This window comes from Rattus norvegicus, chromosome 8 (genome assembly GCF_021556685.1).
Source record: "Rattus norvegicus strain SHRSP/BbbUtx chromosome 8, alternate assembly SHRSP_T2T, whole genome shotgun sequence".
Taxonomy (NCBI): domain Eukaryota; kingdom Metazoa; phylum Chordata; class Mammalia; order Rodentia; family Muridae; genus Rattus; species Rattus norvegicus.
In genome coordinates this window covers 26044824-26070393 of record NC_141541.1, presented here as the reverse complement: position 1 = coordinate 26070393, position 25570 = coordinate 26044824, and the positions used below count along the sequence as shown (strand labels likewise).

The window sequence follows — 25570 nt, the reverse complement described above, 5'->3', positions numbered from 1 at the left end:
CTAAGACGGCGAGGATGACTTCAGATTTAGGAGTCTGGGATGGGGTATTCGGAGGGTAGGATGAGACTAGGGATGGTGTGGGGTGATGGGGCAACACGGTCATTCCCAGGGCGTCAGGGTAACTGAGTTGGGTGGGGCAGCGGTCGGGTGCTGTCGGAACGGAAGAGAGACAGGAAACCGCGAGTGGAGAAAGGGGCCCCCAGATGTCAGCTGGGTGCCGGGAGCCGTCAGGGTGGAGAAGGGTGGGCGGTGGCTTGTGGCCTTTCCCCGCAGAGGCTTGTCCGCGTGGGTGTGGCTTGCTGAGCAAAAGGCCAACGGGATCCCGGAAGAGTAGAGGGTGGAGCAAAGTGCGTCTGTAATGGACGTGCTCCTTAAAAGCCCTCAGGGGGCGTATCTAGGGGAGTCACACCCTGCAGGGGGCGGTTGCACGCGTGCGCACTAGGTCTCACAGCCGCCATGCCGGAACCGCGCGCTCCTGCGACTCTAAAGGTGAACGCAGCTTTTGCTGCACGCTACAGCCGTTACCGCGAGCGTGAGGAACTACAGCGGCGTGAGTGAGGGGCGCCTGCGCAGGCCGGGGTGTGGGAACTGGGGGGATGCGTCTGATGACGGCTATGGGGAACTGCATGTGTATTCCACAGTGAAAGATCGCTACGGAGATCGGGACGACGGCAGCGACTCCAGTTCCGAGTCTGACTCCAGCGATGAGCATGTGGTGAGCTTCCGCAGCCAAACTTCGCGTCCTATCTAGATGTGCAAGGGGCTTCCCTAACAGGGCTGGGCTGTCCCGATCCTGCAGGACCCGCCCCCAATGCTTTGAGTGACAGGCAGTACCCTCCTCAACTCAGGGATCTGGAAGAGATTCCAAGCCTCCCAACCAGTGAGCTCTCACCTTGATGCACAGGGGTGCCTTACTCTATGGAGATGATCTGGATTTACCTCCTGACCCCTTAAGTGTCAGATAGCCCCTTCCAAACGGTCACTAAATTTACTTACTTTCTTTTCTTGGCCTCCAGTCTTCAATAGCACCCCAATTTAGATACAGTGGGAGTCTGACCCTAACCCTATGTCCTGCATCCAAATCCCTTGAGTGATAAACACCATTTTTCTTGTATCTAGGGATTACTAAATCCTCCCTATTTCCCCAGAAGGACAGAACGTCTTATCTTAGTCACCTATAAAAACATCCATGTCCCCACCTTGATCCATTGGGTAACAATGTCTAGGAGACACCAAGTTCTCACTCCTATCCAGATGTGGCTCCAGACTTCCATCCATTCGTAGAAGAAATCCCCACTAACCCAGTAGAGCCCTAAGGAAATTGTAAGACACTCCCCTATCCCTTGAGTGACAGGTGGTGCCCTCATCCCTAGGGATTGTCATGTCCTCTCTGTCTTCACTTCATCCTCCACACTGGATACCTCACCATCCTGATTAGTGGTCACCTAGGAATCATCTCTCCATCCTTAAACCCCAGGAGTTTGACGAGGAAGTACCTACTACCCACACGGGGCTCCACTGTTTTCCTGGCCACACCTGCCCAGACACAGTGCTCCGTATGCCTCTCCTCCTCTGGTGTCCTGTTCTTCTTTCCTTCCCTCCACTCAGTCCTCAGGGTTGCTGGTCTCTGCTGCATCCTGTCCTCACTACCCTACTCACACGGTGTCCAACTTCCTTCTGAAGTTGACCCTACCTCTTTTTCCTGCTCTAGGAATTTGATCCCCAGCAGGAGAGAGACTTTTATAGAACTCTGTCCTTGTTGAAGAAGAAAGACCCTCGAATTTACCAGAAAGATGCTACCTTCTATCAGAGAACAGGTGGGGTGGGCATCTCCCTAAGTGCCTTAGTGTGGATGGAATTGAGTTGTTGAATGAATTGTTGAATTGTTTCCCTTCCCAGAGTGGCAGTGTATAACCCACAATCTTAGCACTCAGGAGGCTGATAGCTCAGGGCTCAGGGCCAGCCTGAGCTATACAATGAGATCCTGTGTCAAAAACCAAAAAGTGAGGCTGGGAATAGGGGTGAGTTGGTAAAGTGGTGGCCACACAAAGCCGGAAGGCCTGAGCTTCGTTCTGAGAAATCACATGATGGAGTCAGGCATGGACGCACATTGTCAATGCCGGTGCTGGGGAAGACAGGCAGCTCCCTGGAGGCTCTCTGGGGTGGTGAGGCACACCTTTAATCCCAACACTCCAGAGGCAGAGGCAGGTGGGTCTCTGAGCTTGAGGCTAGCCTGGTCCACAGAGTGAGTTCCAGGCCAGAAAAGACCAGAGAGAGGGAGTCGGGTGTGGGGAGAATGAATGGATGCCGTTTGAGGGGTTGTGTGTACAAGCTGACCTCTGTCATCAACGTACACTAAAAGAAAAGCTTTCCCTATGAATCCATGAGTCTGAAGTGCCAGGTCAGAAATGCTTTTATATTCTTTGTGGTAGCTTCTCATGTAACCCAGCCTGGCCTCTAATTCACTGTGTAGTCAAGGATGTGACTAAACTTGTGGTCCCCCTGCTGGGATTTCGTTCAGTTATGTGCCGCATAAGTGAAATTGAATGGAGCCTGTGCTTGCTAGACAGACACTATCAACTTAGCTATCTCTGCACCTAAAGCTTTTGTTTGTTTAGTTGCTTTGTTTCTTTTGTACGAAGTTTTAGTATAGCCTGGGCTATATCATACTCTGTCCCTGGAAAAGTAACCAGGCAATAAGGGTGATTTACTATTTTACAATTGGAAATGGCTGGCAAGGATTCAGAACTTATGTCTGCTCCTAGCCCTGCCCTCTGAGGCACTCTGCTGGTGAAAGGGGGAAGCTGTGGGTAACAGCAGGTGTTCTCTCACTATCCCTCAGCAGAAGCCTCCTCTTCAGAGAGTGAGGAGGAGTCAGCAGCCTTGGGAAAGCAGAAGAAAGTACAGCCCATGTACCTGAAGGACTATGAGAGGAAGGTCATCTTGGAGAAAGAAGGGTAAGGAGGGCCTCATCCCCCTGTCAGCTTCCAGTTCCCTAAGGACCATGAGGGTGTTCCAGGGTGTTTCCTATAGAGGGTCTCTCTGTGTAGCTCTGGCTGTCCTGGAACTCGCTCTGTAGATCAGAATTCAGAAATCCATCTGCTTCTGCCTCCTGAATTCTGAGATTAAAGTTGTGTCCCACTATGCCTGGCCCTTTTAACATTCTTTTTTTCTTTTTTCTTTCTTTCTATTTTTTTTTCTTTTTTTTTAATTTACTATCAGGGATTTAGGGCCACAGCACATGTGGAAGTTGAGGATAAATTCTAGGACTCTCCTTCCACCTTTGAATTCAGTGATGAAACCTCAGCTCTCCCTGTGTGGCATTAAGAGCCTTTACCTGCTGGGCCACCGTCCAGCCTTCATTCATTGTTGTTGTTGGATGGGGAAAGAGTGGTTAGACAGTTGGTGGGCCCTGGGCCACACCACAGCATGTGTTTGGAAGTCAGAGGACAGCTTTGGTATCCATTGTCTTCTGTCTCCACATGGCTCAGTTCTTGAACTCAGGTCCTCTGGCTCGCATAGAACATGCCTCTCTAGGCAGAGCCATGCTGCTGGCCTAAATTTCGTGTATTACAGGTAGAAAAGCACAAGGTGGCCAGGTAGGATGGTCTCCAGAACAGCCAGGGCTACATAGTGAGAACCTGACTCAAAAAAAAAAAAAAAAAAAAAAGAAAGGAAAAGAAAGGAAAGGAAGAACAGCCCAAACCTACCCAGAAAGAAGGAATCCCTGAGCAGAGCCTCGGTGATCCTGCCTGCATTCTTTTTTTTTTTTTTAAAGATTTATTTATTTATTTATTTATTTATTTATTATAAGTACACTGTAGCTGTCTGCAGACGCACCAGATCTCATTACAGATGGTTGTGAGCCACCATATGGTTGCTGGGATTTGAACTCAGGATCTCTGGAAGAGCAGTCAGTGCTCTTAACCGCTGAGCCATCTCTCCAGCCCCTTCCTGCCTGCATTCTTAGGCCCTTTCCACTAGGAGTTCAAAGCAAGGCTCCACCCCAAGGGCATGGCGTGGGCAAGCAGCCCCTCAGCCCTTGGGAGTATATGTGGAGCTATCCTGATAAAAAACCCACTGGAATAAGAAGTTATTGAAGATTGAGACCAACGCGGAGGTGCTCAGCTCTAATCTAAGAACGCAGGAGGTAAAAGTAGGAAGATGGAGAGTCTGGGCCAGCCTCTGCTATGTGGTGATACTTAAAATCCCAAAGGCCTGTGGGAGGGTTAGCAGAGAGTGGTGCTTACAGAGTCTGCCACAAAGACTTTAGTCCCCGGGCCTCACTCTGGCAGCAGAAGGAGAGAACTGACTTCTGCATCACACTGTGGCACCCATATGTATGCACATGATAAATGTAATTTAACCTTTTCTTGCCTCAGGCTTTAGAGCTGGCTTAGAATTTGGTTCTTATACTCGCGTCAAGCAGACCGCGGCTCTCTGACTCTAAGGGAGCTCTCTGTCTTCCACAGGCACTGCACTTACCTACAAAAACCCACCCACACATACATACACATATAATATAAAATAAAACATTTTTTAAATGTTTTTAAGAGCTCTACAGGTAACACAGCTGTTAAGAATGCTTGGTGTGCTTCCAAAGGACATGAGTTCAATTCTCAGCACCCACATCAGGTGGCTACCATCTGCTTGGAATTCCAGCTCTCAGATCCCCTTATAATATCATGAAGTACACTCTTCTGGCCACTACAGGCATCCACACACATGTGGCATGTAAACACATGCACATAATGTTCTTAAAAACAGGAACAGAACAAATGAAAAACCAAGGGCCAGGGCCTCAGTGGACGGCAGCCATGTGGAAGGCCGTTGGTTTGCTCCCCAGCCCTGTTTAAAAATAAAGGACAAAAAGAAGGAGAAAATATTGTGAAATAAAAATACATTTAAAACTACAGAGTTGTAGCCAGACTCAGGAGCACATACCTATAACCCAGCTCTCCAGACTCAAGAGCAGGGCTGTGGTCATGAGTTTTAGGTCAGACTGCTTCAGGTGGCAAGTTACAAGCCAGTAGAACTACACCCTACAACCCTTGTCTTTCAGGGTGGGGGGTGGGGCATACCAAATGCCTCAGTGGGTAAGAACACTTGCCATCAAAGCAAGAGAACTTGAGTTCGGGTCTCCAGCACCCATGTTAAGTGCTGGGCGAGGTCAAGCACTTACCTGTGACCCCAGCCTTGAGGGGCAGAGAGTCAGATTGCAGGCGTCTGGGGAAGCATGGCTAGCTGCAACTGTGACCAACGAGAGGAGAGCTGGGCATGGTGGCACAGTCGTCCATCCTGTTCAGAGAGAGGCAAATCTCTGTTCCAGCCCGCCCTGGTCTACAGAGTGAGTTCAAGCCAGCCAAGGGTACCCATGCCTCCCACGGCACTCAGTGTTTTTCTATTCTCCTTGGCACCTGGCATCTGTGCCTGCGTGTGACACACCTACATATTTCATACACACACACATATGTGCCTGGCATGTAACACCTGCACACATTTCATACACACACACACACACACACACACACACGTGCCTGGCATGTGACACACGCACACATTTCATACACACATATGTGCCTAGCATGTAACACCTGCACACATTTCATACACACACATTTCATACACACACACATTTCATACACACACACATATGTGCCTGGCATGTAACACCTGCACACATTTCATACACACACATTTCATACACACACACATATGTGCCTGGCATGTAACACCTGCACACATTTCATACACACACACACACACACACACACACACACACACACACGTGCCTGGCATGTGACACATGCACACATTTCATACACACATATGTGCCTAGCATGTAACACCTGCACACATTTCATACACACACACATTTCATACACACACACATATGTGCCTGGCATGTAACACCTGCACACATTTCATACACACACTTATAAAAGATTTCTTTGGGAAAAATAGTAAGTAGACATTAATGCTCAATAAACCCATTTTAAACTTAAGGCATTGTGTGTTGAGTTACCGTGCGCAGCACTGCATTCTGAGTTTCCGCTGGTTTTCTGTACAGCAAATATGTGGACGAGGACAACTCTGATGGGGAGAGCGTTGATCACAGGCTCCAGGTGGGTAGAACCACAGCTGACTGGGGGCGTGAGGGTTTGTAGCTGGCCTGGGCCCACATCCAATCCCTCCACAGGAAACAGCCACAAAGAGTTACATAGAAGAGCAGAGACAGCTGAAGGAAAGGTAAGCCAGGGCTGGAGTGGGGGAGCAGGAGAGCTCCTGCAGTGTCCGGTCACTCGTGTCTCAGAGCTCAGGCTGCTCATGCACCAGTGCTGACGTCTGTTCTGTGGTGCGCAGCTTCCGTGCCTTTGTGGAGGACAGCAGCGATGAGGACAGTGCCGGGGAAGGTGGCTCTGGGCTGCTGCAGAAGCACACTAAGAGTGGGGAAGAAAAGGTGCGTGCCAGAGTCCTGCTGGGGCTGGGGCTCGGGCTGGAGCAAGTCCCGAGGCCTGAGCGCTTGCCTTCCACAGGCCCAGGAGGATGTGGACTACCTGGAGTGGCTAAAGGGGCAAAAGGAGATCGACAGCTCTGAGTCGCTGAAAGAACTGGTAATCCTCAGGGCCGGTCCCTACTTTATCCCACCTCACACTCCCAGATACCCACGGACTCTTGAGGGACAGGGATTTGGCTCAGTGGCAGAGCCCCTGCCTAGGGTCCTCCAGTGAGGGGTTGGGTTGCAGCTCAGTGGTAAAGGCCTGCCTAGATTCTCCCAGGGAGCAGCTGGCCATGGCTCAGGGATCATGCTTACCTAGAATGCACCAAAAAATTAAACAACGGCATATTCTTTGAGGATACACATGAGCAGTTCCTGGACTACAGTTTCTCAGAGAATAAAATGAACTAATATAGGCCAGGAGTGGTTGCTCAGATCTGTAATTTCAATACTCGAGAGGCTGAGACAAGATGGTAGCTAGTGCCTAGTTAGCCTGGGCTACACAATCAGATGTCTTAAGAAGAAAAGGCACAAAGAGGTAGTAATTTACCTACTTGAACTTGGCTGTGAAGTTTCAGTTCCTTAGGTCCATCCAAGGCTACATCCGTGCCCCTCTCTTCCACAGACACACCTCAAGGAGTACTGGAACAACCCAGAACTGGACGAGGGGGAGCAGTTCCTGAGGGATTATATCCTCAACAAACGCTATGAAGAGGACGAGGACGAGGAGGAGGAGACAGAGGAGGAAAGGTAATCTATTTTCTTCACTGCATTTATTTATTTCAGGCAGGGAGGCCGCATACTTGTGGGAGCCAGTTCTCTCCGTCCACCATGTGGACCCCTAGGGTGGAACTTGGGTTCTGAGACTTGTCAGCAAGCACCTGCTGAGCCATCTTACCAGCCTATTGTAGAGTTTTTGTGGGAATAAAATGAGGTCATGTCTGACCAGCTCATCAGTACTTCTGGGCCTTACTCCTCATGTTGTCCTTCAGGGTTCTGGGCCCCCCAGTGCAGCTGGCGGTGGACGACTCCTCAGATGAAGGGGAGCTATTCCTGAAGAAGCAGGAAGACTTTGAACACAAGTACAACTTCCGCTTTGAGGAGCCTGACTCAGCCTCAGTGCGTGCCCAGGCCTGGGTCAGGGAGGACGTGGCTGCCCGGGGTCCAGCCCTTCAACCCCATTCCATCTCTGAGGTCCACTGGGTTCCTCTCCTGCCCACAGGTCAAGACATACCCGCGGAGCATCGCGTCGTCTGTGCGTCGCAAGGACGACCGCAGGAAGGAGAAGAGGGAGGAGACCAGGGAGCGGAAGAAGAGGGTGAGTGTGGCTGGGTGTGGTGGTGTTTGCCAGTGATCCTTCCCCAGCCCTCCAGAGTTGAGGCATAGACACTGAAAATTTTGGACCTGCTGAGGTAGGTAGAGATTTCAAGGCCAAGCTAGGAAACTTACACCATCTCCACAGAAAAAGTAAACTGAAGCTGGCGGCACATACCTTTACGGGAAGCAGAGGCAGGAGGATTCTAGGCCAGCCTGGGCTACAAAGACTCTATGTAAAAAATAATAAAGAGGGTTGGGGATTTAGCTCAGCGGTAGAGCGCTTGCCTAGCACGCGCAAGGCCCTGGGTTCGGTACCCAGCTCCGATAAAATAATAATAATAATAATAATAATAATAATAATAATAAAGAGTAGAAACAAGCTGGCATGGTGTTGTGCACCTGCATTGGCAGTATAGGTCACCATAATTTCAAAGTCAGCCTGGTCTCCATAAAGAGTTCTAGGCCACTTTGAGTCAGGTAGTAAGACTGTCTCAAAAGCACACAAAACCCAGGCTGCAGCTCAGTGGGTAGAGCACTTGCCCAGTGTACAGAGCGCTGGCTACCAGCCAAGCACTAAGGGAAACAGGCAGAGCCGACGAAGCCTACATTCCCAGAGTTCAGGAGGTGGAGGCCGGAGGATCTGGAGTTACGGTCAGCAGAGCTACCCGGGAGCCTGTTTACAAGGGAGACAGAAAACTGCTCATGTTGGGAGGCCCCAGTGCAAGGCTCTGCCTATTAGGAATACTAAGCTGCTCTCACCGCAGGAGAAAGCCAAGAAGCAGGAGGAGCTGAAACAGTTGAAGAACCTCAAGAGGAAGGAGATTCTAGCCAAGCTGGAGAAGCTGCGCCAGGTCACTGGCAACGAGACATTGGGCCTTGAGGAGCAGGACCTGGAGGATGACTTTGACCCTGCCCAGCATGACCAGCTCATGCAGGTATGATCGCACCGGAAGTTGTCTGCGAGGCCAAAGGTCCCCTAGTTGTTGCCCTTAGAGAATGACTTGACCTCTGTGGCACCTTTCCCTTTGCCTGCAGTGTGAGGGTCAGTGGAGCACTGCCTCTGGCTCAGGAAAGAAGGGTGGGAGGAGTTGACCCAAAAGAGGACTTGAGGGCCTGCCTGGGAGGCAGAGGGGTGGAGGTCAGCATTCAGCCCTGTAAGAAGATCCCCTGGGAGAGGGGCTAGGGTGTGGCTCAGTGGTAGAACCCCTGCCTACAATCCCCCAATGAGGGGATAGGGCCGTGGCTATGGTAGAATACCTTTCTATATTTGGGGTACAGCCTCTGCGACCCAAAAACAAAACAAAAGGAAAAAAAAATCCAAGCAAACCAACAACAGAGAAGAACCCACCCAAGCTAATGCATAGCTCAGACTAACACAGGGAGGGCCAGTTGGAGCCGGTTGTTGCCTTGATGTCTGCAGGGCTGAGGTTGAGACTTACTCTGCCTCAGCTTGGCATCAGGAGAGTGCTCCAGGCAGATGTCTCCACAGACAGCTGGGTCAGATGAGAGTTCTGTAAGCCTGGCCTTGGGATGCAAGGAGGATAAGGAGTCAGGGCTGTCCTCAACGACACAGTACTGATGTGGCCTGGGCGACAGGGGCAGTGTGAAGAGTAGTTTCTCTTAGTACATATTGTCTTTGTATGCCATAAAGTTGAAAAAACAAGTTGAGTCACTGACTCAGGCATGTCTTAATTTCCTGCTGTTCTTTCTTTTTTTAAAATTTATTTGTTATATGTGAGTACACTGTAGCTGACTTCAGACACACCAGAAGAGGGCATCAGATCCCATTAGAGATGGTTGTGAGTCATCATGTGGGTGCTGGGAATTGAACACAGGTCCTCTGGAAGAGCAGTCAGTGCTCTTTTTTTTTTTTTTCCGGAGCTGGGGACCGAACCCAGGGCCTTGCGCTTGCTAGGCAAGCGCTCTACCACTGAGCTAAATCCCCAACCCTGCAGTCAGTGCTGTTAACCGCTGAGCCATCTCTCCAGCCCTCGTGCTCTTAGGACTCTCACCGTATATCTAGGTTGGCCTCCTCCTTACCACCCCCTGTCTGCTTCTCAGGGATTGCAGTTACAGATGTGCGACACCATGGCTTGGACCTTGACTATTTACTGTAAATGTTATTTATTGACATTTATGTGTGTCACATGTCCCATGGCACGTCTGTGGAGGATATCTTGGTGGGACTGGTTCTCTAGCTGCCCTATGCACTGCAGGGGAGCCCTCTCATTGGTCCCCAGGTTTGCGTTTGTTCTGTATTTGTGGTGGTGTTGAGATAGAATGTAGAAACCGGCCTTGCATGTGCAAGCACACACTGGCTAAGCACTGGTCCTGCAGCTCATCTTCCCATTCTCATTGGTTGAACTAGATGAACAGAGCGGCATGTTTCAGAACCAGGTGTTGAGAAATCTGCAAGAAAAGGCTGGGCCCTGTGACAGCCCCAAGTGGGCCACTAGCCAAGTGGAGGAAGTCATGGGAAGAAGCTGATGGCAGAGTGGCAGGCTTAGTGAGAAGACCTGGAGCGCTGTGGAGTCATCTGCTTTCCTGTTATTTAAGGCATTTCTCAGGTCTTAGCTTTGGTTTCTCCTAGAGGAGCAAGGTGCTGTTGGGAATGGTAGCTGTAAGAATTCTGTCAGGAACCTGCTCCAGGTTGAGCATATGCAAAGTGTTTAATAAGTGCACAGATAGGCTAGGGAGATGGCTCAGTCTTTGAGAGTATCAGCTGTTCTTCCAGAAGACCAAGGTCCATCACCCCTATGTCAACTCATAGCTCTCTATAAGTACAGTCCAAGGGGATCTGACTCCTTCTGGCCTCCAGGAGCATCAGACATGCACATGGCATAGACATACATGCAGGCAAAATTGCATCACATTGAGTAAAAATGAAGGTAGAAAAAAATGAAAATAAGTGCAGTAGACAGTGTTTCCCCTGGAAAGCCCCCAGCAGATCTCAGTGTTTCTCTGTCTTGGAGTTCAGAGGCCCTGCCCAATCTCCTTGTAATTGAGAGCCTACTACATACCTGACATATCTCTGTATAGACCCAGGGATCATGGTAGCAATGGTGACATGTGGCCGCAGCATCCGTGTAGAATCACAGCCATGGATTGTTGTGTTGGGGGTAGTGCCAAGGCTTTATGTATACTGGGACAGCACCCTACCATCAGAGTTCCAGCCTCGATTTATAGCCCAGGCTAGCCTGCTACTCATGATCTCCTGGGCCCAGCCTCTACCTGCTGTGTACAGGTGTGTACCATGGCTAGTGTAGGTAGGATCTTGGAGGAAACTGCCTCTCAGCCTATCAGGAATGATGACAGCCCAGTCGAGTCCTGACTAGTGATTACGTCATAGGTACAAGTGACGTCAGGGTCTGAATCCTACAGAGCTGCAGCTGCTGTGAGAAACCAATGCAGCCTAGACAACGGGTGGTGCCATGGAGGGTCTCAGCACAGAGACCATCTCTTGGAAGACTCAGGAGCCACACAGAGTTGGGTGTGTTAGCCTGGGTTTATAATCCTAGCTCTTGGGAATCTGAGGCAGGACTACCAGCTTGGGCCACACGATGTTCTATCAATTAAAGCAAAATCTGCCATTCCCACACCTGCAGTCACTACCCTCAGGGCTGGAAGCAAATGGATCACAATGTCAAGGCTAGCCTCCGGTAGTTTGAGGCCAGCCTGGCCTACATCAAACCCTGTCTGGTACAACGGTAAGGCTGGTTAGTTGTGTTGGTATTGACGTGGGGCACCTGAGCGCCTGTAGGTGTGTGGGTGCTGCTGCCCTTAGGCCTGCCCTTCCCTTGCAGAAATGCTTTGGAGATGCCTTCTACGGGACTGTGGAAGAAGAGAAGCCACAGTTTGAGGAAGAGGAGGGGCTGGAAGGTGTGTGTCTTTAGAAAGCTGGGGAACAGGGTGGGTGCAGCCCAGGTGATGTCCTCACTTTCCCTGTCTGTCCTCTGTGGAACCAGATGACTGGAACTGGGACACGTGGGGTGGACCTGAGCAGAATGGGGCCTGGAGCCAACAGGAGCTGCACTGTGAGGACCCTGACTTTAACGTGAGTGCTGCTGGTCTGAGTCTGAAGTAGGGCAGTTGGCAGAGCTGGAGCCTTCCATGAACATGTTCTAAGGCTTGGCCGCACAGCTCGTGCAAGCCAGCAAGGGCTGTGCGAACATTTAGAACAATGGGTGTCCCTGGTAGGGTCTGGATGCTCCTGAAGCCTTTAGAATTGCCTGATCTGACCAGCTCTCTCTGGTAGATGGATGCAGACTATGATCCCAGCCAACCTCGGAAGAAGCTTCGTGAAGCCCCCACCTCAGGCAAGAGAAAGCGCAAGTCTCCGTTTGCAGCTGCAGTGGGGCAGGAGAAGCCCATGTTTGACCCTGGTGAGGCACAAGGCATGATGGGGCAGTGTGCCTGCCTCGTGGGGCCTTGAACACATACTACCCTGGCTGTGCATCTCTCGTGCAGGGGACAAGACCTTTGAGGAGTACCTGGATGAATACTACAGGCTGGACTATGAGGACATTATTGACGACCTGCCTTGTCGCTTCAAGTACCGCACCGTCGTCCCCTGTGACTTTGGGCTCAGCACAGAGGAGGTTGGGACCAGGGCAGGCAGGGAAAATTGAGGGAAGGGCAGGGGATTGGAGGAGGTGAACATTCTCTGAAGAGGTTTGACAGAAAGATCTGCAATTCAATGCTGACTCTGTCACTAAAAGCTGAAGCAGTGTTTGTGGAGGCCAGCACTGGAGAGGCTGAGGTAGCAGGAGACTGCTGGGGATTCCAGGACAGCCTGAGCTACAGTAACATTCAAACAAACCCCACCTCATTAGCAAAACCCTGAACTCAGTTGTCCCCAAACCTCTTTGCATCCCTGCTGAGTGACGGAGGCTCAGAGGTAGACCCCAGGACCACACAGTATCTTTCTCCCCGTGCAGATCCTTTCAGCTGATGACAAGGAACTGAATCGCTGGTGTTCCCTGAAGAAGACCTGCATGTACAGGTGACAGCAGGGTGGTGGGGGAGGAGGGAGCCAGTTTGGACAGCTTCTAGAACACCTCTGATGCACAGGTCAGAGCAGGAAGAGATGCAGGAGCAGCGGGCGTACAGCCAGAAGGCCCAGAGCGTGTGGAAGAAGAGGCAGATCTTCAAGTCTCTGTGCCAGGAAGAGTGAGCACTGGACCCGGGGGTGGGGTGGGTGGTGGGTGGGAGGAGTGGCAGCAACCCATGTAGCTAACACCCAGATGTGCAAACTGTTGGCCAGTCAGACCCTCTTGGTAAGGTGACTTCATGGTTCAGACTTCAGAGATGGAGGATGCCCAGAATACTCAGAAGGACTGGACACCGTGGTGCACATCTGCAATCCCAGCACTAGGGACAGGGTTCATGAGTTTGATGAGTTTGAGGCCAGCCTGGGGTCCACAGCAACAGCCTTCTCTTAGGGGACTTAGGGGATGTGAAGATTGTGTTTATTTAAGACTTGGGTCTCTATAGTCCTCTTGGAGCTTCTTAAGGTAGGCCAGGGTGGTCTCAATCTCTCAGAGATCTCCTTCTGCCTCAGGTGCTTGGATTAAGGGTGTGTATCGCCATGCTTAGTGTGATTCCGTTTAGTGTGATTAAAGTACTGGGTTTTATCTCAATCCTGAACAAAATAAATCCTTACAAGCACCTTGTTAGCTGTTAAAGGTCAGTTGTCACTGTCACACCATAGAGTCTGGGATCCAGACTCGGTTGGGACAGACGTGGCAACTGCACTAAAGGCACATGGAGTTGACTTGACATCCCTAGCTCCCTCTGGTACAGCCAATCTGTAGTTGTCATATTTATGAACGCTATCTCAGGAAGCTGAGGCCACCTGGGTCCCGTAGTGAGACAACAAAAACAGGGTTTTGGCTGAGTGGGCACAGTGCTTCCCTGGTGTGTACCATGAATGCCCTGGGTTCTATCTCAGCATTTTATAAAAGCCCCTGAAGAGCTCTGAGTTCAAAGCCAGTGTGGTCTACAGTGAGTTCCAGGACAGCCAGGGCTACATAGTAAGACCATATCACCCCACCCTGCTTTAGAGAAAGAAAAAAAAAAAAGTTAAAGGTCATCTTACACAGAATTTAAGGCTAGCCTGGGAACCCCTTCTCAAACAAAAGAGCAAGGGGGCGGGGTCATGTTCTGAACAACAGGCTGACCTAACCCTTGACTTTTCTCCCTGTAGGGTGGAAATGCCCACAGAAGCCACAGGAAAGTCACCCAGCAAGGCCAGCTCACAAGTCCAGCTGCCCATGCCCAGTGCAGCTGGGGGGAAGAAGCCCCAGGCTGAGCCCTCAGGAGCCAAGGAAGAAGAGTTGGCCCACACACCCTGCCCAGAGAAGCCAGCATCCCAGAAGCAGAAGAGTAAGAAGGCCAGGCTGCTGGGTCCCACAGTGACACTTGGAGGTCACAAGTTCAGCCGACAGAGATTGCAGGCCTTTGGCCTCAACCCCAAAAGGCTGCACTTCCGCCAGTTGGGTCGCCAACGCAAGAAACAGCAGAGCCACGCCTGAGGGCCACAGGGAGCCAACCTGCCTCCCGGGCTAAGCTGCTGACCATACTCCGCCTGTTGGCCTAGGGAAGCTGCCTGCAGCGGGGGCACCGCTGCTTCTAAGCTGGGGAACTGAGGCTGCCAGAGCCTTGTCTTCCCACAGACAACCTGAAAGTCACAACCACAGGCACACTCAAGTCTGCATGTTTATCAGCCTCCACTGACAGTCAGTCAGTCCTCCCAGTCATCCAGCGCAGGCTACAGAACTTGAATCAGGCCCTGAGTGAGTGCCCCGGAGCCCACTCCATCCCCGGCTCCTGAGGAGTCAGGGGCAGCTGGGGGTGAGGACTCGAAAGGGCACAACCCCAAGCTGGGGGCCTAGATAGGTCTCAGCTGTGTTGGGGAGGATCGGGGACATGAGGACAGGGGTCCAGCACCACCTCTGGAGTTCCAGATCCCATACCTGACATGACATAAATAAAAAAATAAATAGTCTGGCATCTTTCCCATCCCTTCCCATTATAAAAACACAAAGTCCTCGGAGCTGGGCCTTTTGGCCTTGAGTAGGCGTCCTGTGCAAGGTAGTCGCAGTGTGGGCTGGGAGAGCTGGGTGCAGAGGGCATCCAGGCTGTGGTCCTGAGCATGGCCCTCAGCCACTGTGAACATGGGGTAACGTTCCGTGACTGAGGAGGAGCTGAGGATCTGCAGGAGGATGGAGGAGAATGGTCTCAGTTCAGGGTCTTTCGGAACCAGCTGCGACATAACTGGCTCAGCCTTCGAACAGCTGCCCTAAAACCTGTGATGAGCTCCAGGCTGACCCCAGAATACCCCCAAACAGTGGCCCAAGCTCTTCAGGTCTATTCTGGTCTGAGCTGCCTAGTGGTAGACCTTGATGTACTCTGCTGTCAAGCATGAGTGGTCTGTCACTACCCCAGAACTTGATGGAACCCAGTCTGTCTAGCACATAGGAGACAGGGACAGAACCTCTAAGACAACCCCCATGATGGTAGCTCACCCTCATCAGCTCCGAGCAGAGGGTCTCAAACTCCTTCCTGTTCCCAGCATAGAACCCCACGGTACAGCTGGGGTCCATCTTGGCAAAGGCCATCTTGCGGGGCGAGGTGCAGTGAAAGGACTAGGCAGATAAGAGAGGTGTGAGGGACCCCAGTTTTGTGCCCATACCTGCTGCCCCAATTCAAAGCCACCAGCTCACCTCCAGTGGGAAGTTGGCCTGGTTGACATCCACTGTGGGCTGGCAGTAGTGGGGATCCAGGTAGAGCAGAAAGTCATCTGGTGGGGGGAGGGGGACAAATGTAAACTGGGGTGGGCAAGAGGAAGGCAGAGGGCTGTGACCGAAGAAAAGGGGTTGTGCCTTACCCTGATAGCCAATGAAGTACAGTGAATGTCGAGGTTTGCCCCCCATAATGCCCAGGCAGAGTTCTGAGCGCAGAAGCTCCTGTAAAAGAGAGGCTGGCATCAGACAGGAGGTCAGCACACTGAGCAGGTCCCTAGAGCCCATGAAGCCAGGGGATCCAGTGGAGCAGCCATCAGCTTGACCAACCCAGCCTGATGGCACTAAGAGTTCTAGAGCAGAAACAGCCTTAGCTGTTGGATGGGAAGACCTTAGAGAGAGGGCCATCTAACTTCTTACAAGATTTATTTTTTAATTTGTTTTTCTGTAGCCCTGGCTATCCTGGAACTCACTATATGTAGACCAGTCTGGCCTGAAACTCAGAAGTCCACCTGCCTCTGCCTCCCAAGTGCTGGAATTAAAGGGTGAGCCCAAAGTGTATGTTTCTGCGAGTGGGTATGTGCACCTGAATGCAGTACCAGAAGAGGGTATCAGCTCCCTGGAGTTAGAGGCAGTGTGAGCAGCTGATGTGTGCTATGAAGAAACTCTGGTCCTTTCCAAAAGTGTCCTCCTAACCACTAAACATCTCTAACCCAATGGTTCTCAACCTTCCTAATGCTGTAACCCTTTAATACAGTTCATATCGTGGTGACCCCAAACCATAGTTATATTTAATTGCTACTTCATAACTCATTTTGGAAATATGAATTATAATGGTCTTAGGTTAGTATTCTAACCACTTTTTTTTCTTCCTTTTTTTCAGAGCTGGGGACTGAACGCTTTTTTTTTTAAAGATTTATTATATATAAGTACACTGTCACTGTCTTCAGACCCACCAGAAGAGGGCATCAGATCCCATTACAGATGGTTGTAAGCCACCATGTGGTTTCTGGGATTTGAAATCAGGACCTCTGGAAGAGCAGTCAGTGCTCTTAACCACTGAGCCATCTCTTCAGCCCCTTGTTTTTGTTTTCAAAATAAGGTCCATGTAGACCAGCCTGGCCTTGAACTAACAGAGACCCACCTGCCTCTACCTCCCAAGTCCTGGGATAAAAGGCATGTCCACTACACCTGGCACCTTTCTTTAGAAACCAGACTCTTATATAGCCAAGGCTTGCCCTAAATAAACTTCTTCCTCCTTGTCTTTACCACCTCCCAAATATTAGATATGGTACCAGGACTGTACCAAGAGGACAGACAGATGCTTGAGTTAGAGTCCCTATGTAGCCCAAGCTACTCCAGATTCTCCTGCCGTAACCTCCAGGACTACAGGAGTGTGCCTTACTGATTTTATTTGGTGCTGGGGATGAAAGTCTGATCTTGCGTGTGTGCTCTGACAGCTCGCCACACCCACTCACAGCCAGAACTTCAGGTTTTAAATAAGTCAAGAAAGGCCTCACTGAAACACCTAGCAGGGATGGGTTTGAGTGTGGGGCAGAGAAGTGAGGGCCCTGAGCAGGAATGTTCTGCAAACACCAAACTGGGCCTTGCTGCTGGGCTAAGGAGAAACGGGGCGTGGTTAGGAGGGAACACTGGGAAGGTGACAGATGGCATGTGTCCTTTAGGCTTACAGGGAGAACTTGGTGTTTCACTGCAGTGCAGACTTGCCAGAGGGTCTCTGTTGAGCCTGTCATGCTGTCCTCTTTCCCTGGGACACTTGTCTAGCTCCTCATGTGCCTCAGCCTCCCAAGTGCTTGGATGGGATGACAGGTCTGCTTTTAATAAGAAAATCACATTTGTGTGCTGGGACTGACCTATGCTGCATGGCACAGATCTCCCCTTAGCTTCTTCCCCAGCCTTCTAGAACATTCCGGTTTGTTTCAGAAGGTCCACTCTACCCAACATACACAGAACTCTGGCTCATTTCACTGGGTTTGAATCCCAGCCCCCATGATAGCGAGTGCATGCGTTGCAGCTGTCACTAGTGGGTCCCCAGAGTGTGAGGACCTGCATTTGATCCCCAGAACCCATGGCAGAAGCATGCTAGTACATGTCTATAATTGTCTCATAAAACCAGGAGGGCTGGGGAGATGGCTCTAAGGATGAGAGCACTTGCGCACCAAGCACCTGTGTAAAACCCTGGACATGGTCACACATGGCTATAATACTATGGGGGCAGATGGGGTATCACTAGGGACTGCTGGCTGCCACCCCAGTTCCAGGGCTAGTGAGAGATCCTGTCACAAAAGAATAACACAGAGAGTGACAGAGCAGGTACCCGGTGTCTTCTCACTTCCACATGTGCACATGTATACGTGTATGTGCCACATACACTTACATAACAGAAGAGCACACACACACAGCACAGGTGCTAAAGAATGACAGCCATGACTGAGCTCTGGTAAGTGTGGAGGCTACACAGAGGTGCCCCATCACAAGGTGCTTACCTTCACACAGGGCACATACACAGGGTTAAGAGTCTCCCCACCCAGTCGTACAGGCACCAGGATGACAACAGACTTCCACTCAGCTGTGGGATCTGGCCAGGACACCAGGCGTGCCACATCTGCCTTGTACACTGCAGGGACAGGGCAACAGGTCACCTTTCTACTCAGGTTTCTAGTCCCAGGAACACAGCATCACACTTGCAAGTCTGGTGACAATGCTGTCCTCATCTGCAGAGACTTTCTAGTACATCGAGTCCGAGACAATCCTGGGCCTCCAGGCAAGCGCTGACTATCCCACTAGCAGGAAGAGTAAATGAGGGCCCGAGGGGTTGATGGGCCCAGAATAGCCTAGAACTCTATGTATCAGGATGGATGTGAGGCCTGACTGTCCTGCTTCCTCTCTCACGGGCTGAGATTGCAGGCGTGTGCCACCACACTGGGTTTGCTCAGTGTTGAGCAGGAAACCCAAGGCTTTCTGCCCGTCAGAGAGTTGTTCTCTCTACCAGATGAGCTGTAATCTCAGGGGCACAGGGACTCTGAGCAGGCATTAGCAGCCCCACTTTAAGCTATTTATGTGGCGCTGGGGATAAATATCAGAGCCTGTATATCAATGTAACTCCTTCACAGTTTAACTACATTTCTCAGCCCCACCCAGCCCCAGCCCAGATAATGCATATACACACGTGTGTGTGTGTGTGTGTGTGTGTGTGTGTGTGTGTGTACGTACACCTGTGAGTGGACTCCTGAGGTCAGAGGGCAACCTCCAGTATTGTCCCTCAGGAACACCCCATCTTTTTTTTTTTTTTTTAAGATTTATTTATTTATAGTGAGTATACTGTCGCTGTCTTCAGACACACCAGAAGAGGGCATCAGATCTCATTACAGATGGTTGTGAGCCACCATGTGGTTGCTGGGATTTGAACTCAGGACCTCTAGAAGAGCAGCCAGTGCTCTTAACCACTGAGCCATCTCTCCAGCCCAGGAACACCCCATCTTATGTAACTAGGTTAGGCTGGCTGCCATAGAGCCCCACGGACCACCTGTCTGCACCCACGACCACGCCTGCGCTCTGGTGATGGAGACGCCGTCGCTACCTCCTCAGCCCACATAAACACAGCCCCTTTTTTGAGGCAGGGTCTCACTATGCAGCTCTGGCTGTCCTGGAAGTCATCATATGGAACAGGCTGGACTAGAACAGACTGTGTCTGCCTCAAATGTGAGTCAAAGGTCTACAACACCATACCCGCCTCTTTAAACTACGACCCTCCACAGGAGGCTCGGGCAGGAGGATCTCAAGTTCAAGATCGTACTTGGTTTTTTTTTTTTTGTTTTTTTTTGTTTTGTTTTGTTTTGTTTTTCAAGACTTGGTGTCTCTATGTAACCTTGGCTGTCCTGGAGCTCACTCTGTAGACCAGGCTGGCCTCAAACTCACAGAGATCCGCCTGCCTCCCAAATGCTGGAGTCAAAGGCGTGCACCACCACTGCCTGACAGACTTATAAGTCTTCTTTTTTTTTTCGGAGCTGAGGACCGAACCCAGGGCCTTGCGCTTGCAAGGCAAGCGCTCTACCGCTGAGCTAAATCCCCAGCCCGGCAGTCTTGTAAGTCTTACATAGTAGCTTTGAGGCCAGCCTGGGCTACAAGAGACCCTAACTTAATATAAACAAAGCTATATAAATATAATTTGCTGACCCGGAAGAAAGCAATGGCTAACATTTGGGCACCTATGAGCACTGTTTTTATTAATTTCTTTGTATGTGTCATGTGTGAGTCAGTTTTCTCCTTCAACCCCGAGGGCTCAGGAGATCCAGTCCATGTTATCGGGCTTGGCTGCAAGAACCTTCACCAGCTGAGCCCTCAGCCATCTGGCCCTTTTGTAAAAAAATGTAATTATTTTCATTGTGTGTCTGGGGGTGTACATGCCAAAGCACAAAACCAGAGGTCAGAGGACAATTTTGTAGAAAGGGGCAGGGTTCACAGACCCGAGCTGACAGGCTTTTGCAGCAAGCCCCTTCAGTCGCTGAGCCATCTTGTGGACCCCACAGTTTTCTGGATCAATGAGTCATTGAGCCCTCTGCCAGCTGGTGAGCCTGAGGACACCAGGCTGGCTAACAACAGTTTGGTGGAGTTAGAGTGAACGGGACGGATGGAATAGCCAAGCGAGGGAAGGCACCTGCTGCCAAGCACGATGCCCCACGTTCCATCTCTGGAACCCACAGGAGAGAGCCCGCTCCCCCACTAGGTCATGTACACCTGGGTACAGGCCTCCCACCCCGACCCCGACACACACGCAAACACATGTAGTGTTTTGCTTTGTTTTGTTTTGTTTTGTTTTGTTTTGTTCTTTTTTTTCCGGAGCTGGGGACCGAACCCAGGACCTTGCGCTTCCTAGGTAAGCGCTCTACCACTGAGCTAAATCCCCAGCCCCCTGTTTTGTTTTTTTAAAGTGAGACTGGAATGAAGAAGGGTGAAGGAGGTCTCCTGTCTTCAATCTTTCATTCTGATTTTCTCTAGGTCTTGCAGAGAGGCAGGAAAGGGAACCTGCACAAGTCCCTCCACCCCAAAGCTTGCACAGCTCCTGAGAAGTCAGGGCTTTGGGTAGCCCTGGCTCCAGGCAGCAGTTTACTCCCACCTTACCTGTGCAGTCCTGAGAGACGTACACCACCAGGCGGGTGACTTCTGAGCAGCTCTCCACTGCTTTCCTGGGGAAGGGAAGCAGACAGTGAGCTCCTGCGGGTCATCAGTGGCTCCCACCTTCCCCGCAGTGGGTCTCACCTGAGGATGTGTGCCACCACAGAGGGTCCATACCAGTCTCCTGCCTTCTTGCCAGAGCTCTGCCCAAGTTCCACTAGGCGATGTAGACCGAAGGGGGCCTGAGGATGATCAGCAAACCAGGAAACAATCCGCCGGTGCCAGCGATCCGGTTCCATCTCCAGTGCACCCTGGGCGCATCGCAGAGGACCACGGCGACCAGGCCCTCGGTATCGACTGGGAGAGGCTGGCCCTGGCATCTCAGAGGAGGCCAATCCTGTGCCCTCCACCCACCTCCAGTCTGAGGAAGAGATGAAACTTAGAACTAAACGTGTACACGTGTATATAGCTACACTTGGGCGCGACATTCCTACTTCCCTTATATTTGACTCACTCTAATACCCGTGGGAATTCCCAATTGACTACTTTTTTGTTTTGTTTTGTTTTTGTGAGACCAGGTCTGTACGATAGCCCTGGCAGTCCTGCAACTCATTCTGTAGACCAGGACAGTCTCAAACTTATGGAGATCCGCCTACCTCTGCCTCCCAAGTGCTGGGATGAAAGGCCTGCCCCACCAAGCTCTGCCAAACTCATTTTTTAAAAAAATAAGGGTTTGGGGCTGGAGAGATGGCTCAGCGGTTAAGAGCACTGACTGCTCTTCCAGAGATTCTGAGTTCAAATCCCAGCAACCACATGGTGGCTCACAACTATCTGTAATAGGATCCGATGCCCTCTTCTGGTGTGTCTGAAGACATCTACAGTGTACTTATATATAATAAATAAATAAATCTTTTTTAAAAAAAGGGTTTACCTTTAGCCTATGTGCAGAAGTGTTTTGCCTCCAAGCATTTAAGAGCTCTTTGAGAGCCTGGTGCTCAAGATTCCAGAAGAGGGTGTCAGATTCTCAGAAACGGCCATTACCTGTGGTTGTGAGTAGGTAACTCACATGTGAGAGCTGGAAATCAAACCTGGGTCCTCTGAGAAAGTAGCAAGTGACCTTAACAGCAGAGCCGTCTCTGCAGACCTTGTTTATTTACTTACCTATGTATTTATGGTTTGTCAAGGCAGGGCTTCTCTGTGGAACCCACTTTGTAGACAAGGCTGGCCTCAAACTCAGAGATCTGCCTGCTTCTGCCTACGTACTAGGATTAAAAGCATGATGGCAAATGCCTCACTAATTAATTTCTGAGACAGTTTCTTGTATAGCTTTCAGAAATAATCTTGAACTTCTGTTTCTCCTACCTTCCCCAAACACTTGCTAGGTTTGCAGGCAGGCATTACTTAAGATCTTGTTTTACTGATACGTCAAAAATACACACACCTCTGACAGGCCTAAAACTCACTATGTAAACCACACTGGATGCTGCATCTCGAAATGCTGCTTCAACCTCCCAAGTTCTGGGATTCCAATGCACCGTTCAACTCACAGGTCGCCGGCAGCTTTATGCTGACCCAGAAGCCTGGCACTTGCAGGCTGCTTATACATAACTCACCTCTAGGCAGAAAATGCAGGAGCAGGCCCTGGGCCAGCATCATCTGACCACTTCGTAACATACATCCCCAGCCACAGTCTGAGGTCAGGCTCCCAGCTAGGGGTGGGAAGTCCCGGCGATATGTAAGCCATAGTCGAGATACAAAGTCCCTTTGAAACCGCTGGATGTCACCTATGAGAACCAACTAGTCAGCCTGGCAACCATAGAGAATGCTAGGAAACTTCCCTTCCCCTGGCCCCAGATTTGACACCTCACCCTCTCCCTCGAAATGGTAGCATCGCCCGCAGAGATGAACACTGGAGATCTTGCTGAAGCTGGTCCGGCTTTTAACTGCCCAACCTGGGGAGACATGGGGTAGCTCTCAGCAATTTAAAGCCCCCAAGTGTCAGCAATGGGCCTTCCATTCCCCAGTGGTGAAATGGGCCTGATCCTAGCAGAGATGTCAGGGGACGCGGGGGTCTGCAAAAATCTATGCCACACCACATCTGTCGAGAACACAGGTGGGACTTAGTCACATCTTCATAAGGGTCCACTATCAACCCAGCAAGTCAGAACCATCCTATTCTTACTGTGGGGTTTTGCTGTCAATGTATAAAACACATTTTTACTTTGCGTATGTGAGCTTGTATGTGGACAAGCACCAAAGCTTGGGTCTCAAGTATAGAAAATTTGCAGGAGTTGGTTCTCTCCTTCCATCATCTGGGTCCAGGCTGGAGCTGAGGTCCCCAAGCTTGGTGGTAAATGCTTTAACTACTGAGGTATCTCACTAGCCTTTTCCCAAAGTTTTAAAAAATATCCTCTGGTGTTTTGCCTGCATTATGTCTGTGTGAGGGTGTTAGACCTCGTGAAACTGGAGTTACAGACAGTTGTGAATTGCCTTGTGAGTGCTGGGAATTGAACTTGGGTCCTCTGGAGGAACAGCCAGGGTTGCCGAGCAGTCTCTCCAGCACCCCCTTTTCCGATTTTTTGAGACAGAGTCTCATGAGGAGCTCAAGCTAGCCTGGACCTCATTTTGTAGCCCAGGCTATCCTAAAACTCCTGGTAAACTTCCTGAGTCAGCATCCCAAGAACCGGGATTATAGGTGTCAACCAACGTCTGCTAGCTCTGTTCCTACTATTGCACCACAGGAAAGAAGGAATTTGGCCAAGGTCAAACAGGTGCAATGGGCGGGGCTTGAAAACCATTCCCATCTAACTTGCCCCACGTCCAGGACCGGGAAGGGCGGAGGACCTGCGGGTGACTCCTCCTGGGTGGGATCATCCGCAGGACAGGGTAAAGGTTTGGTTTCCTTTGCTCTGACCCCTCTGACACCCTTGACCTGTGTACCCCCTCCTCACCATACTTGACGTTGTTCCAGGCTGTCAGGAACTTGGTTTTGAACTTGTCCACCTCGTCAGGCTCGGCGGGGTCAGTTCCAGTTGAGCCGAGAGCTGCCACGCCAGACCCCGAAGGTCCAAGGTTGCTGGGATCCGGGATCCGGGTTTGTCCCCTCGGCCGGCGACAATCGGGCCGGCGCGCGTCCTCCGGGCTCCCGCTGCGGTACTGCGCCGCAGCCGGCGACACGGAGTTCATGGACGCGCCGGGGAGGAAGGACGCAGGTGTCCCCGAGGTCCGGGGAACTGCGAACGCTCAGGGGCAGCCCCGCAGCCAGAAGAGCACTACTCTATACCCAGAGCTGGGCTCCCGGGTCCGGCTCTAGCCGCAGCGGGTACCCGGGTTACCACAGCCAGCGCCATCTTGGTGGCCCAAAGCACCCGGATACGGTGGGCTTGGTCAGAGAGCAAGCCACGCCCCCGTGCTGTCTGCCTCCCTTGGACTCGCCGCACCCTCCTAATCTCACCGCGCAGGCGCAAGCGAGGCCCTCTATCCCTTATCAGAGACCAATGTGTCATAGACGGAAAAGTCACACCCATTGCCACCCCTTTCTAAAGCCTTGCAGACCCTCGTTCTGGATGACATCTCAAACTGCGGACGCTGGACCTTTTCTCGCTCCAGAGCAATGATTTCCCCGACGTGCCACTTAAATTCCACGGCGGTGGAAGTTCCATGTTCTGGGTGTGACTCCTGGGGTTTGTCATGCCGGTACAAAGCTCGAATCCGCGTAACTTGCTGAAGTCTCTTCTCATCTTCCATCCCAAAGGTTGGAAAGATCCAACTCAGGTTCCCAGATTGCAAGCACCTTTATCCGCTGAGCCATGTGAAGGACCTTTTCCAATGTTTTGAGACAAGCTCTGTGTGTCCCGAGGAAAGTACATTCGGAGTGCAAACCCTGCTTAGTCACGACTAGCCCCTGTCACGCCCAGAAAATATGACCCCAGCTGCAGGAAAATTTGAGAGCCCAGGCAGAGAACTCTCCATGTATCTTAGGCTGGTCTCCAACCTTTTTTTTTTTTAAGATTTATTTATTTATTTTATATATATGTACACTGTAGCTGTCTTCAGACACACCAGAAGAGGGCATCGGATCTCATTACAGATGGTTGTGAGCCACCGTGTGGTTGCTGGGATTTGAACTCAGGACCTCCGGAAGAGCAGTCAGTGCTCTTAATCACCGAGCCATCTCTCTAGCCCGGCCTCCAACTCTTGTCTGGCCTTCTGCTTCAGCCTCCCAAGTGCTAGGAGACTCAAGGACTGAGCATACTGGGGATGGAGCTGAGTCGGTAGAGGGCCTATCGTGCATGAGGCCCTATGTCTATTCCCAGAAACCGGGTGCAGTAGTGCTCGCATTCCAAGTCCAGGGGCAGAGGGAGGAGCAATGGCTCCTCCTCTGCGGTGCACAGCATTTGAAGCCAGCCTGGGCTTCGTGAGAATGAAAGAGACTGAACACAACAGGGTTTATCAACCTAGAACAGATGTCACCCTAGGGATGTGACTTCTATCCTTGGCCCCAGTGCCCCACAGGTCATGATTCTCTTTGCCTCAGTTTTCTTCTGTGCAAACTTTGAGGGAGTTATCTATAAAACTATAAAAGAAAAACAATTTTAGTATTTTTTTTTCGGAGCTGAGGACTGAACCCAGGGCCTTGTGCTTGCTAGGCAAGCGTTCTACCACTGAGCTAAATCCCCAACCCCAATTTTAGTATTTTTAATGAATTTTTTTTAATTTATTTACGTGAGTAGCACATTGTAGCTGTCTTCAGACACACCAGAAGAGGGAATCAGATCCCTTTACAGATGGTCGTGAGCCACCATGTGGTTGCTGGGAATTGAACTCAGGACCTCTGGAAGAGCAGTCAGGTGCTCTTAACCACTGAGCCATCTCT

General features: G+C 51.0%; 2 protein-coding genes and 1 long non-coding RNA gene across 9 annotated transcripts; 1 reads left to right on the top strand and 2 right to left on the bottom strand.

Moving 5' to 3' along the window:
* The first annotated feature begins 435 nt into the window (after positions 1-435).
* On the top strand, positions 436-14832 carry Kri1 (KRI1 homolog). Of its 5 annotated transcripts, none has more exons than XR_015626973.1 (19): positions 436-550; positions 642-715; positions 1712-1817; positions 2846-2957; positions 6071-6125; positions 6200-6249; positions 6364-6460; positions 6537-6614; positions 7125-7249; positions 7492-7618; positions 7722-7817; positions 8581-8751; positions 11422-11695; positions 11782-11870; positions 12072-12198; positions 12284-12414; positions 12754-12818; positions 12887-12985; positions 14022-14822. XR_015626973.1 is itself a non-coding variant. In NM_001436557.1 (19 exon segments), coding segments are annotated over 19 exon segments (2100 nt in total). In that variant the 5' UTR covers positions 441-456; the 3' UTR covers positions 14350-14832.
* On the bottom strand, positions 4521-6114 carry LOC148003981 (uncharacterized). Its single transcript, XR_015627546.1, has 3 exons — positions 6026-6114; positions 5183-5298; positions 4521-4848 (listed from the first exon to the last, which is right to left on the bottom strand). It is a non-coding gene; the product is annotated as an uncharacterized LOC148003981 (long non-coding RNA).
* Atg4d (autophagy related 4D, cysteine peptidase) lies at positions 14516-24066 on the bottom strand. Of its 3 annotated transcripts, XM_087563745.1 has the most exons (11): positions 23646-24055; positions 22563-22646; positions 22308-22478; positions 21626-21735; positions 20839-21115; positions 20701-20765; positions 18066-18196; positions 15705-15783; positions 15541-15617; positions 15343-15462; positions 14521-15029 (listed from the first exon to the last, which is right to left on the bottom strand). In XM_087563745.1, exons 5-11 carry the CDS (start codon positions 21072-21074, stop codon positions 14847-14849), a joined length of 891 nt encoding a protein of 296 aa, XP_087419871.1. In that variant the 5' UTR covers positions 21075-21115; positions 21626-21735; positions 22308-22478; positions 22563-22646; positions 23646-24055; the 3' UTR covers positions 14521-14846.
* Between the last annotated feature and the right edge of the window lie 1504 nt (positions 24067-25570).

Bases quoted from the DNA above. Each gene is read 5' to 3' on its own strand.
- Kri1 (XM_087563764.1), top strand. From the start codon at position 2,911: ATGTACCTGAAGGACTATGAGAGGAAGGTCATCTTGGAGAAAGAAGG. The intron at 7,818-8,580 runs GTGAGTGTGGCT...CTCTCACCGCAG, and splicing joins CCAGGGAGCGGAAGAAGAGG to GAGAAAGCCAAGAAGCAGGA. The intron at 12,415-12,753 runs GTTGGGACCAGG...CTCCCCGTGCAG, and splicing joins TTGGGCTCAGCACAGAGGAG to ATCCTTTCAGCTGATGACAA.
- Atg4d (XM_087563744.1), bottom strand. From the start codon at position 23,880: ATGAACTCCGTGTCGCCGGCTGCGGCGCAGTACCGCAGCGGGAGCCCG. The intron at 21,116-22,307 runs GTGAGTTATGTA...TCTCTTCCTCAG, and splicing joins CCTGCATTTTCTGCCTAGAG to ACTGGAGGTGGGTGGAGGGC. The intron at 20,766-20,838 runs GTGAGACCCACT...TCCCTTCCCCAG, and splicing joins GTGGTGGCACACATCCTCAG to GAAAGCAGTGGAGAGCTGCT.